Source organism: Phyllobates terribilis, unplaced genomic scaffold, assembly GCF_046119375.1.
Source record: "Phyllobates terribilis strain yellow unplaced genomic scaffold, ASM4611937v1 Scaffold_4__5_contigs__length_816908805, whole genome shotgun sequence".
In the NCBI taxonomy this organism is placed as follows: domain Eukaryota; kingdom Metazoa; phylum Chordata; class Amphibia; order Anura; family Dendrobatidae; genus Phyllobates; species Phyllobates terribilis.
In genome coordinates, this window is record NW_027362764.1 from 583,682,245 (window position 1) to 583,696,888 (window position 14,644).

A 14,644-nucleotide genomic window follows, 5' to 3' on the forward strand; every position below is an offset into this window, starting at 1 on the left:
CCCCCTGCATATATACACACACACTGCACCCCCTGCATATATACACACACACTGCACCCCCTGCATATATACACACACACTGCACCCCCTGCATATATACACACACACTGCACCCCCTGCATATATACACACACACTGCACCCCCTGCATATATACACACACACTGCACCCCCTGCATATATACACACACTGCACCCCCTGCATATATACACACACTGCACCCCCTGCATATATACACACACTGCACCCCCTGCATATATATATATATATATATATATATATATACACACACTGCACCCCCTGCATATATACACACACTGCACCCCCTGCATATATACACACACTGCACCCCCTGCATATATATATATATACACACACTGCACCCCCTGCATATATATATATATACACACACTGCACCCCCTGCATATATACACACACTGCACCCCCTGTATATATATACACACACTGCACCCCCTGTATATATATACACACACTGCACCCCCTGTATATATATACACACACTGCACCCCCTGTATATATATACACACACTGCACCCCCTGTATATATATACACACACTGCACCCCCTGTATATATATACACACACTGCACCCCCTGCATATATACACACACACTGCACCCCCTGCATATATACACACACACTGCACCCCCTGCATATATACACACACACTGCACCCCCTGCATATATACACACACACTGCACCCCCTGCATATATACACACACACTGCACCCCCTGCGTATATACACACACACTGCACCCCCTGCGTATATACACACACACTGCACCCCCTGCGTATATACACACACACTGCACCCCCTGCGTATATACACACACACTGCACCCCCTGCGTATATACACACACACTGCACCCCCTGCGTATATACACACACACTGCACCCCCTGCGTATATACACACACACTGCACCCCCTGCGTATATACACACACACTGCACCCCCTGCGTATGTACACACACTGCACCCCCTGCGTATGTACACACACTGCACCCCCTGCGTATGTACACACACTGCACCCCCTGCGTATGTACACACACTGCACCCCCTGCGTATGTACACACACTGCACCCCCTGCGTATGTACACACACTGCACCCCCTGCGTATGTACACACACTGCACCCCCTGCGTATGTACACACACTGCACCCCCTGCGTATGTACACACACTGCACCCCCTGCGTATGTACACACACTGCACCCCCTGCGTATGTACACACACTGCACCCCCTGCGTATGTACACACACTGCACCCCCTGCGTATGTACACACACTGCACCCCCTGCGTATGTACACACACTGCACCCCCTGCGTATGTACATGTAGCACCCTGAGGATTCGGCTGCTACAGGGGTATTGCACCTCAATCCAGAGGTGTGATATTCCACTCCCGGGTAAGGAAGGAGTGTGGATCTGAGCTCGGTAGGCTGCATGCACTACATACATCCCATTTCCGAGGAACAGACCAACGGTACTCCCACTTAGAAATGTGCAGGTACGACCGAGTCTGTTCCTGGCTGGAGTGGGAGGGGGGTGGAACATCCCATGTAGTGTAGGGGCAGATAGGGGGAGCAGTCTGGGTAGTGATAGGAGCTCATTGGGTGCTGGTCACCTGAGCTCACACATAGAGGGATATATAAGGTGGGCACCAACTAGAATCAGGGTCAGTTGTAGAGAACAAGTCAGTTGGAGAGGAGCCTGTCTGATGCAGAGAACAAATCGGCAGAGAGAAGGAAACAGCAGCCCTGGAGAGAGAGAGAGTGGAGCAGAGAAAGACCCAGAGGGGGAAGACTGAAGGGACCCAAGAACCCAAATTAGAGCACCGGGTGAGGAGTCAGCAAAAGGGTACCGGAACCCAAACTGGTGGGGGTAAAAACAATCCCCAGCCAGAGACCGGAGGCCGTGGGCAGCATCTGCCACGGCCACCCACCACATTCACCCCGAAGGCACACCACATGAAGGGTCAGGGAACCCAAGGCCAAGGGTGTCCCAACAGCAGGCCCGAGGGAGCTGGACCTAGGTGGATCACTGGTGGGGACGGCTGAAGAAAGGACAGAGGGAGAGCTCAGGGCCACGCTCCGGACTTGTTTGGGGGTTGGCTGGATCCAGGACCTGGTGGACGCAGCACGGCTCGGGTGGTCACTAGCAGCTGGAGTGACCAGTACAACATCTGCAGTAAGTAAACACCCTTAACTGCACAACCCGACTCTGTCTTCACTGCCGTCTGCACTACACCACCACAACCCCCATCCTCTGCGCCTGTCCCCTCTGAGGCTATACCCCTCCCGTTGGGGGTTATCTCACCAAGCTGCGCACCCACCATCAGCCTCAGCGGACCCTGCTGCAGCGGCGGCCACAGTGACCGCATCACAACGGGTGGCGTAGTCGACACAAAAGAACTTTAGTAACATCTGTAGAACTGCCACATCACACTGAGCTTGACGCCCTGGGCACGGGACCGGGTCACAGCCGCTCGGAGACTACAACCCCCCATCTGATCCGGTGCCGGGTATTCCCCTCAAAAAGGAATATGTCCCAGGGGGCGCGTCATACACACACTGCACCCCCTGCGTATGTACACACACTGCACCCCCTGCGTATGTACACACACTGCACCCCCTGCGTATGTACACACACTGCACCCCCTGCGTATGTACACACACTGCACCCCCTGCGTATGTACACACACTGCACCCCCTGCGTATGTACACACACTGCACCCCCTGCGTATGTACACACACTGCACCCCCTGCGTATGTACACACACTGCACCCCCTGCGTATGTACACACACTGCACCCCCTGCGTATGTACACACACTGCACCCCCTGCGTATGTACACACACTGCACCCCCTGCGTATGTACACACACTGCACCCCCTGCGTATGTACACACACTGCACCCCCTGCGTATATAGTTTCATAGTTTATAAGGCCGAAAAAAGACAATCGTCCATCCAGTTCAGCCTATTTCTTGTGCACTGCAGCTATTCCGCAGCGTTGATCCAGGGGAAGGCAACAAAAAAACATGCGGTATAGGCCAATTTACATCATTGAGGAAAAATTCACTTCCCGACACCAATCTGGCAGTCAGATTAAATCCCTGGATTAATTAACTAAGCATAAGATGCAAGAGAATGCCAAGAGTATGCAAAGCAGTAATTAAAGCAAAAGGTGGCTACTTTGAAGAGCCTAGAATATAAGACATATTTTCAGTTGTTTCACACTTTTTGTTAAGTATATAATTCCACATGTGTTAATTCATAGTTTTGATGCCTTCAGTGTGAATGTACAATTTTCATAGTCATGAAAATACAGAAAAATCTTTAAATGAGAAGGTGTGTCCAAACTTTTGTTCTGTACTGTATGCGCACTGCACCCCTGCATGTATACGCACTGCACGCACAAATATATATCACTATCTCTATGTGAGATATATATATATATATATATAATTTGCACACACCATATACACGGTACCCTATATATTAATATATACACTGTACCTGTATGCCCTATACATACTGTATGACCTATAGATATATACATGCACTGTACTATACAGAGTGGGCCATTTATATGGATATACCTAAATTAAATGGGAATAGTTGGTGATATCAACTTCCTGTTTGTGGCGCATTAATATATGGGAGGGGGGAAAACTTTTCCAGATGGGTGGTGATCATGGTGGCCATTTTGAATCCAACTTTATGTGCTGCATCTGAGACAACGGATACTGGAAGCCTGTGCTAGCATTTCTTCTGCGGTGTTGCTATCAGTGTGTCAAGAGTGGGAGAAGAGGGTTGCATTGACAATCCAACACAATGGGCAGCACTTTGAACACCCCTGCATATATACGCACTGCACCCCTGCATATATAGGTGGCTACTTTGAAGAACCTAGAATATAAGACCTATTTTCAGTTGTTTCACACTTTTTTGTTAAGTATATAATTCCACATGTGTTAATTCATAGTTTTGATGCCTTCAGTGTGAATATACAATTTTCAAAGTCATGAAAATACAGAAAAAAATTAAGTGTTCCCTTTAACAACAGAATATAACTCCAAGTAAATCAAACTTCTGTGAAATCAAACTAACCACTTAGGAAGCAACACTGATTGACAATCAATTTCACATGCTGTTGTACAAATGGAATAGACAATATATGGAAATTATTGGCAATTATCAAGACACACACAATAAAGGAGTGGTTCTGCAGGTGGGGACCACAGACCACATCTCAGTATCAATGCTTTCTGGCTGATGTTTTGGCCACTTTTGAATGTTGGTTGTGCTTTCACACTCGTGGTAGCATGAGACGGACTCTACAACCCACAGAAGTTGCTCAGGTAGTGCAGCTCATCCAGGATGGCACATCAATGCGAGCTGTGGCAAGAAGGTTTGCTGTGTCTGTCAGTGTAGTGTCCAGAGGCTGGAGGCGCTACCAGGAGACCTGCCAGTACACCAGGATACGTGGAGGGGGTCGTAGGAGGGCAACTACCCAGCAGCAGGACCGCTCCTCCGCCTTTGTGCAAGGAGGAACAGGAGGAGCACTGCCAGAGCCCTACAAAATGACCTCCAGCGGGCCACAAATGTACTTGTGTCTGCACAAACGGTTAGAAACTGACTCCATGAGGGTGGTATGAGGGCCCGACGTCCACAGATGGGGGTTGTGCTCACAGCCCAACACCGTGCAGAACGCTTGGCATTTGCCACAGAACACCAGGATTGGCAGTCGCCACTGGCGCCCTGTGCTCTTCACAGATGAAAGCAGGTTCACACTGAGCACATGTGACAGAGTCTGGAGACGCCGTGGAGAGCGATCTGCTGCCTGCAACATCCTTCAACATGACCGGTTTGGCAGTGGGTCAGTAATGGTGTGGGGTGGCATTTCTTTGGAGGGCCGCACAGCCCTCCATGTTCTCGCCAGAGGTAGCCTGACTGCCATTAGGTACCGAGATGAGATCCTCAGACCCCTTGTGAGACCATATGCTGGTGCGGTTGGCCCTGGCTTCCTCCTAATGCAGGACAATGCCAGACCTCATGTGGCTGGAGTGTGTCAGCAGTTCCTGCAAGATGAAGGCATTGAAGCTATGGACTGGCCCGCCCGTTCCCCAGACCTGAATCTGATTGATCACATCTGGGACATCATGTCTCGCTCCATCCACCAACGTCGCTTTGCACCACAGACTGTCCAGGAGTTGGCGGATGCTTTAGTCCAGGTCTGGGAGGAGATCCCACAGGAGACCATCCGCAACCTCATCCGGAGCATGCCCAGGCGTTGTAGGGAGGTTGTACAGGCACGTGGAGGCCACACACAATACTGAGCCTCATTTTGACTTGTTTTAAGGACATTACATCAAAGTTGGATCAGCCTGTAGTGTGTTTTTTCCACTTTAATTTTGGGGGTGACTCCAAATCCAGGCCTCCATTGGTTAATAAATTTGATTTCCATTGATGATTTTTGTGTGATTTTTGTTGTCAGCACATTCAACTTTGTACAGAACAAAGTATTCAATGAGAATATTTCATTCATTCAGATCTAGGATGTGTTATTTGAGTGTTCCTTTTATTTTTTTGAGCAGTGTATATATCTCCCTGTACCCCTCTGTACTTGCTTTTTCCCCACACACCGTTTTGACAGATCCAAAATTATCCATAGATTCCTTTTCTGATTCATTCATGAACCCCCCCGTGTTTCCTTTCCGTTTCCGCCCCCTTAATGGACATCCATCGGGCGTGCTAAATGCATTTCTAACAAAAGACAAGTCAAAAGGAGTCTATATGGTCTATACTTTCCCGATCGCCAGGAACTTTTTCCATAACATGTTGCATACAACCGAAATGTTTTTTCCCTTTTTGTTTGGTGAGTGCCATATTCTTATTATATAAAGACACAAATATGTATAACTGTTCTCTTGAAGGTATTTGCGGTGCGTTCCGGTGGAGCCACTGGGGTTGTAGTTAAAGGGCCAGAAGACAGAATTCCCATTTCTTTCAGGTATATTTCAGTTATTCAGGTAATATTGTTACCAGTATATAATGTATTTATTACTGTATTTGCTGGTTATTTGCTAAATTTTATTATATCAGAAAGTATAACATAGAAGAACCCACCCTGAACACCGCACAAGATACATAACTATACATACCCTGTAAGACAGCTCTGAAATTAAATTATGGGAAGCTATTAAAGGGAACCTGTCAGGTCCAATAACCTGATTAACCCTGTATCTGAAGCTTAACGTTAACAGCATTATGAATATGTCCCGCCGCAGTACTGAGAAAGTGCAGAACCCTAGAGAAAGCAAAATTGATTTCTCCTGTAGCCACCAGCACTGACTGACAGCCAGCTCAGCAGTGCATCAGTAGAGGCCCGGCTGTCAGTCAGTGCTGGGGCTTGTATACAGCAGTTGCTCTCAGTACTGTTAGCGGTGACTATAAATGCTTTGTGCACACCTGCATGACTGAAAGACTGTGGCTCCTGTGAGAGAGTTTTATTTTTTCTTCGGTGCCTCACTTTCAGTACAGCAGCCGGACACCTTCATAACGCTATTAACCTGCAGATTAACCCTATATTTGCAGGGTAATAGTGCTATCGGACCTGACAGGTTCCCTTTAAATGATAAAATTAAAGGCGTTTTAGGACTGTAATATTGCTGGCCTCTCCTTCAGATAGATCATTAATATTAGATTGATGGGGGTCTGACTCCCAGCACCAGCTGTAATACCAAGGACTGCCTCTACAAGATGTAATGAGCTGACTCTAAGGCCACGGCCCCACTATCAGTATTCAGTCAGTATTTTTTTCTCAGGAGTGGGAGCCAAAGCCAGGTGAGGAACAATCAGAGAAAAGGTATAATAGAAACAAGTCACCAATTCTGCATTTATCACCCTCTCCTGGTTTTGGCTCCCACTCCTGAGAAAAAATACTGATCAAAAACTGATAGTGGGGCCATGACCTAATAAACATTGAAGGGGATGTTGACTCCCTAAGATGCAGAAGTTCTATCAGATGGCTGATCAGCTGGATTGTCGGGGGTTAGAACCGCACAGATCTGGTATGGATGGCTTTTCTTAATACTTTAGTTCTGCAAAGCTCCTTAAAATTTTGATAAACTGAGCCAAGAGGAGGGAATGGTATAAAATATAGACATAACTATGAGGTACCTGATCCGTCCTCCACCTACCCTGCAATGATCAAGTGCCAAACATTATTCACATGACCCCTGTGGCTAATCACTGGCCTTAGCTATGATGTGTGCATGTTCAGCACATGACCACTGAAGCCAATGATTGGCTGCAGCGCTCTTGTGGATGACGGATGGGGCATCATCACTACAGGCATGGAGGTAACTACTGGAGCAGAAGGGATTCAGGAGGTCAGGTAAAGTTATGTATTAACATTCTCTACTTGTGATCAAGTTTCTTAAAGGGAAGGTGCCATCAATTGTTTTTTTCTTTTTGTGAAAATAACATTATAATATTAATTGAAGCTTTGTAATGCAGTGTTTGCATAGATTGCAAACACTGCAACATGCAAAATATCTATAAAAAAAAAATTACCTATACTTGCAGCTAGGGGGAGCATCTTCCTGTATAGACCTCAAGCAGCTACAGTAATGCTTACTTGCATTACTTTAGCTGCAAAATTGGGGCAGTGTCCTTGTGACATCAATGTTTCCCTTCCCTTTTAGATGTTATACTACACCCAAAAGTGGCAGAGGCAGAATAAAGACTAGAGACAATGCACCGCCATTTTCTTGGTGACTGCACTGTGATCTAATCTCAACCAGCTGCTAAACAGGAAGTGGATCTCTGTATATTTACAGAAGAGCAAGCAGAAGGAAGACAACGGACTGTGGAGCAACGTGGACCTGAGGAGCAGAGCTGCATGCAGTGGAGAAGAGAGCAGCTGCTAGGCCATGACCGAGGAGACCAAACAGAGCAGCTGTGAGGGTCCATAGCTTTACTGCACAGGCAGTGGAGGATGGGAGAATGAGAGCAGAGCTGGGGGTGCTTGCGTGCGTGCGTGCGCGTGTGTAAAAAGCTTCCAATTACATGTCCTCAGTGTGGAAGCTCTGGGCCACAATGAAATGGCGCCTAGACACACCTACAGCTGTGAATTGAGCAGCCCACAGAGGCGTGCCCAGTTCACAGTGTAGTAACTCTTACACTCCTGAAAAGCAAGATGGCAGCCCCCAGTAGCTGCAAAACAAATTAATAAAAAATAAACTATAAATACTGGGCACTTGAAAATATGTTATAACATTAAGGAATTTAACATTTTAATTTATTCTACATAATGTAAAAATGCGGCACCTTCCCTTTAAGATCCAAGAACCTGTCACTTGCTATAAACATGCAATGTTACCTGGTGTAAATGCCACTGTTCTCCTGAATATGGCGTTTTGTCTTTCTCCTGCGCCTCTGTTTCTGAGATGTGGGTGGGGTGCTCCTGGTAGGGAGGCAGCACTACAAGGAAATTTCGGTGCAAAAACTGAGATTAATTGCACATGCTAATAGCAACATTTAATCCTAATGTATTGGGACATTTTGAAGCCTAAAAAAAGACCCAGGGGCTCAAACATTGCTGTTTACATGGGCAATAAAGTCTGTTTTATGTGCTGAGATTTCCTTTGTTGCCTCTGCTGGATTGTATCCACATCATTGTGGCGAGAGGCAGCTTGTACTATGCTGAGATTACTGCCAGTCGTCCGGAGAACGGCTGCACACATGGTCGCTGCTGCTTCTTCTACTACTGAGGACAGGCCAGCCGTGTAGTGTATGGTATAGACGTCATAAGTCAGTGTTCGGCCTCCATACGTCCTGTATTATAATCACTGTGTACTTTTTTTATACATATTCTTTACTTTTGGAAATTCTCAATTTATGAACACTGTTTTTTCTACAGGATGGAAGATAAGGGAGAGGTGAAGTGCATAAAATTTTCCCTGGGAAACAAAATTCTGGCCGTGCAAAGGACAAATAAGACTGTGGTGAGTATGTGCCCTAGAGTTTATCAAGCATAGTAGAATTATGACATCCGACGGTCGTAATATTTTGCTGCACTTTATAGCACTGCACTGTACCCTGTGATTTGCCCCCTAAGTGCCGGTCACAGGCACACGCTGCTGTACTGAAGTTACATGCTGGGATGCAGCACGTCATTGATAGATAGATTCAGTTTAGCGTTGGCATTGTACAGGGAGGGACTACTGTTATCAGCTCTGTAGGTTTCAATGTTTGTAATGGACATGGTAAGGTGAAAACTGGTTGTGCCCTCAGTCCCCTATCTATGAATGGGATCACTGAAAACACACTTAATATAGTATTGCCTTTGTGCCGACTATGCATACAAAATATAGAGTATAGTGATGCCAAGTGTGCAGTTCATATCGAAATACATATGTGCAATACAGCAAATAGTGAACGTGCGACGACTGCCATCATGGAAAAACAGAGACTCAAATATATGCTTGATAGCAGTAAGTATTGCAGAATAGATTGCAAATGTGTCAATCAAGGCAAAAAATAAAATAAAGGGTAAACCTGTCATGGCTGGACAGCTGAAGGGGAAGCCCCATGAGTATCGCCACCTAGATGCGTGGCTTCATCAGGGGAATAGTGGTATCCACTCTAGGTGTCTGGGTGGCGATTGATTGACAAATTATCGATATGTACAATATGATTAACCCCAAAGGCAATACTAGCTCTATAGGGATGTAATCATATTGTACATATAGATAATTTGTCAATCAATTGTTCATAACACTATGTCAGTTCAGTGAGATAGCTGAATTAAGATAAGAGCCCTAACACTGACTTGGGATGATTATGCCCTATCTTTGTGGGCTTTTCAAATGTTTTTAATTGTCAGTTTTGTACCGTATCTATGTAAACAATAAACTTTATTAACCGTTATTTAGTTTGGTGATCCTGAATTTATTCATACACACTACTTTTTCTTTGGTTTGCTACAGACCTAGTAAGGTAGACGCTCATACACACACTGACCCTATAGACCTCCATTCAACTGACCAACTGTGCCACTTCTCTGGAGGCATGGTGGCTACTTGTACCCACATTTTGCCAGGACACGTATCTGTCTCCTTATTTACATGGTCACATTTACAGTCTGTTTCCTTAGACCCGGATTGCACATATGTCTGTGTGAGTACTACCCATGGAAAAGCTAACGGCATTCGGACTAATATTTTTCACTCACCAATTTTCTGCGTGAAATTTTTCAGCAAACACCAGTCTCTTCCTTATGTCAAATGATACTGGCCTATTCAAGGCTATAGATGTGCCCCAAAAAATTGTATTTTATGGATACATTGCAGTTTTTTAACATAGGAGATTGTATTTGGTCTAGTAACTTTTAATAACTGCTGATTTATAAAACCAGATGTCATATGGATAACAATACAGATAACATCGCTTTCAAAAAATGAAAAAAAAAATTTTTTTCTGCTCTTTCACAGGATTTTATCAATTTAATTCAAGATTATTCTCAGTTGGAATATTCCCAGGAATGTAAGGTAAGCCTAGCAACCTTGAATTTTCTATTGAAAATAAATTCTAGCCTTTCAACTTGTCCACATTAACCTTTTAAAGCCCTGACCTAATACTGGTTTCTGAAGCGGCAAACTTTGTGAAAACCAAAATCTGTGCTAGTCTCAAGTTTTGGACACGATTGTAAATTATAGCATTAATTTTTGGAAAAAAAACCTGAAGAAAATAATCCATAAAAAAATAAGCCTTTTTACAGCGATGTTAACAGGAATAGTGATCTAACTACTATTTTTGTATGGCGTATTTTTGGATTGTCCACTTTAAAGATGAGGAATGAAAGAAAATAGAAGTATTCAGGGGGACAGTGAGAGGGTTATACTTTATATTGGTTGAGCAATACAAAAAGTTTTATATATTTTCTTTTCTAGACCAAAAATGCAAAGATTCTGGGCTTCTGCTGGACGAGCGCTACAGAAATAGTGTTCATAACTGACCAAGGAATTGAGTTCTATCAGGTACGGCTGCTGCACAGCTCATCCAGAAGTGACATTTTAGACTGCTTTTTTGCAGGTAGCATGATACTATAGTGATCCTTTTAAAGGGAACCTGTCATGTCAGTTGGAGTATGTAAACTTCCCCCAGGTTGTTGTTGTTGTTAGTGATGCAATGTGCATCACTAACACGCTTTTTGCATTAAAATCGGTGCTATAATCTTCTGGAAAATCCACTTTATATACTTACATCTTACTTGCTCGTTTAGTATTAGGGGTGTTCCTTTCTTTATTCAGTCCGGTTTGCGCCGACCTCAAATGAATAGGCTTGTTGTGGTCCAACGCTTGCATACTGTATGCCGTCACCCGCGCGTGCACGGTGACTATCGACTCCCACGCGTGCGCGGCGAAATCATTCTGTTCTCAGATAAATTAGCAAAAACCTGCTGTCAGGTTCCATTTGAAATGAATAGCCACCACTATTCATTATACCAGGTAACAGCTGAGTGGTGATGGATTTTGGGCCCCCTACACTTTCATTTTTGATGGCTTTTCCCAAGAACAGGTCATCAGTATGTTAAGCCTGAGAAAGCACCCTAAGGCTGCGTTCACACATTGCGTATTTTCACGCGCTTTTTTGCGTGCGCTTTTTCAAAATACGCAATGTGCCTTGTGTCTGCCAGCAAAGTAAATGGGAAATTCACTTTGCTGTTCAGACACTGTGTGATTTTACGCAGCGCGAAAGCGCAGCTGCGTAAAGAATTGACATGCCAATTCTTTATGCAGCTGCGTCCCGCGCTTTCTCCTATTGTGCCCATTATAAGCAATGGAATTACGCAGCAGTGTTCAGACACTGCGTAATTCCAGCCCTTTTTTATGTAGGCGCGGGAGGAACTATGGATACTCACCTATCCGATGGATGGGAGAGCCGTCCGGTCCTGTCCCGCGCTTCCAGCATCTGCCAGAGAACCGTTCAGCTGACTGTAGCTTACCGGCTTCCGGTCAGCTGATTTACAAGCTGGTCAGCTGACAGTCAGCTGATCGCTTCATGGCAGATGCTGGAAACCGCGGGACCGGACCGGACGCCTCTCCCATCCATCGGATAGGTGAGTATCCATAGTTTTTTTCTTTTAAAGCAGTGTATGTACTGCAGCCAGAAGCTGTCTGTACATACACTGCTAGGGGACACTCACACACACGACACACAGACACAGACAGGACACACAGACACATACATTACATTACATACATACAGACACATACATTACATTACATACAGGTGTCCATGCTCCTCACACTTCATTTCTCCTGCACCTCCGTAAAAAAAAACGCAGGAAAAAACGCAGTGTGTGAATGGAGGTGCTTTTTTTACCTGCGTAAAAAAACGCAGGAAAATACGCAATGTGTGAATGCAGCCTAAATTCCAGTTCTCCTGTCATTTTTTTTTTTACATGGGTGGATGTTTTAGTTTTAGGTGAGTTTAAAAAGAAAACAATGTTTTCCTATGTTTTGCTGGATCCTCTGCTGTTCCATTGTTTCTCAGGTGCTGGCGGAGAAGCGCTCCCTGAAGCTGTTGAAGAGTCAGAATATCAATGTGAACTGGTACATGTATTGTCCAGAGAGCTGTGTGATCCTGCTGTCTACGGCGAACCTCTGCAATGTGCTGCAGCCGTTTCATTTCAGGGTGAGCTGGGATCCTCTGTTCTTTCCTTGTCTATGAAAGATGATGGTGTTGTGTGATAGACTCCATTCATAATGGTTAATAGCAGGAGGATCTCTTCTGGAGCTGCCTCTGCAAATGTCAGTCATATGACAGGCTGCGGTTTGCTGTTTTCTCCCCATTTGTTTTCTGCTCTAGGCTCAGCTGACAGTACGTAACATGGTTACATATTTTTGCCCTATTTATTTCTGCCCTATTTATTTCTGCCTTTTGTGCTTTTATTACACAAATTGTCTCTTCAGAGAGGTAGAGGACTCTAGCGCCAACTAGAAAGCAGCAATCCTACAAGTCAATTTCGACCCTTTTAACGAGCCATGAAATGTGACTTGGGATAAAAGCCAAAACCAGAATCCCAATTTGCAGACGCGGTGTTTCAGGGTACTGCCCCTCGTCAGTACTTTTATTACAAATGTTACTGATTCATGTTATAAAATAAGTAAAGTAACAGCTTCTCTCCTTTAATCCGTGCTGATCTAGCGCTTATGCTTGGACCCAGTTTTATTTTCTTGTCCTTGTGTAGAAAAAAGGTTAATTTTAATAAGGGTATGTGCCCATGATGCGTCCAAGCCTGCAGCCCAGATGCTGCAGAAGAGCTTCAAATGCAAATGAGCGGCTGCCATTTTTTTTTTTTAGATGCGGACTTTCCTATAGAGATTAGGTCTGTGTGGAAAGTACGCATGCGGACCCGCAGGAGAAATTGACATGCTGCGGTCTGGAAAGACGCGCTACATGTCAGTTTCCGCAGGTGTCCAGATGCGTATAGCGGACATGGGATTTCTACAAATCCCATCTACTATGCTGTAATATCTGGCTGCTGCGGGTTTAATGCTGCTTAAGTCCACAGCGTCAAACCCGCAGCGGCTCCGGATCGTGGGCACACAGCCTAAATCTTTAAGTAATTGACATCTTGAGATCCACAAGCTATATTTTAGACAGCATGTCATTTCCCCTTATGGCTGGTCAGCTGCCGACATCGCTCTCTACTTTATTATTGCAGTCTATTGTGATAATTTTGTTCTCTTCAGTAGACCCTCATCTGCCATGGCAATCAATTGGCACCCTGCAATTGCATTGCGGACGGCCATTAGTACTGACGTCCACCATGTTGTAGTCATTTTGAGTGCTGCTGTCATGCTTGATATTTAAAGGGGTGTTCTCAAGTTTGCTTTTGAGGAGCGCACTGCTCCACAGGCTCTGGCACTTTTGGGTTTCTGGGGAAGGCACTCCCTTTTGACTGACACTTCAGATCAATGGCTCAGCGCTATTGCTGATTTGAGCTTTGTGCTCCTGATACTGATTTATTAAATTTGTCTGTATCTTCAGTATTGGAGCTTGGACAGGAATAAGTGTGGACGACATGATTCCTCCTGTCTCCCAGATGTAAAATGGCATTCCTCAACAATATTTTGCTTGAAGAATAGCAGTGTTCATGCTCAAAGCACCCCACTATCTGATCTGTCTGCTTGCATTGATCTGATTCGATCTTATCTATTCTTCTTCAGACTTGCAAATGAGTGGGGGGGACAAAGAGCAGAGGTGAGGTGTAATGTAAGGTCTCCCTCTGTACCTAAAGTGGGGGGGGTGTTGGGAAAAGTGTCCAAGAAGAAGGGGTGAAAGGAAGCAGTAGGGACAGGACTGTGATCTGCAGCTGAAGGAGAGCATGGGACCAGCATAGGACAGCAGACATGGCCCCTGGAGGCTGACTCTGACTGCTCTTACTGTCACAGCAGCTGACAGAAGTCACTCTTCCCTTCCTCTGGATTCTACTGATGTTTAAGCAGCTAGAGAGCCGACACGGAGCAGGAGTTGCTGTGCATTATCCAGAATGCGCGCTCCCAAGACCCTGGCTGACCTCTTTGCTAGGACTTCATGTTTGAACT

General features: G+C 45.3%; 1 protein-coding gene across 5 annotated transcripts in view; it reads left to right on the forward strand.

Annotated features, from left to right (window-relative positions):
* The window catches only part of RMC1 (regulator of MON1-CCZ1), a 39,307-nt gene that overhangs the window by 6,911 nt on the left and 17,752 nt on the right, over positions 1-14,644 (forward strand). For 4 of the 5 annotated variants that reach the window (XM_073679171.1, XM_073679172.1, XM_073679175.1 and 1 more), the window contains exons 2-6: positions 5,960-6,036; positions 8,950-9,034; positions 10,523-10,579; positions 10,982-11,068; positions 12,588-12,728. In XM_073679171.1, the coding sequence (XP_073535272.1) occupies positions 5,960-6,036; positions 8,950-9,034; positions 10,523-10,579; positions 10,982-11,068; positions 12,588-12,728 (447 nt within the window). The remainder of the gene's footprint in view (positions 1-5,959; positions 6,037-8,949; positions 9,035-10,522; positions 10,580-10,981; positions 11,069-12,587; positions 12,729-14,644) is intronic. The other variant, XM_073679173.1, reaches the window with a different exon arrangement.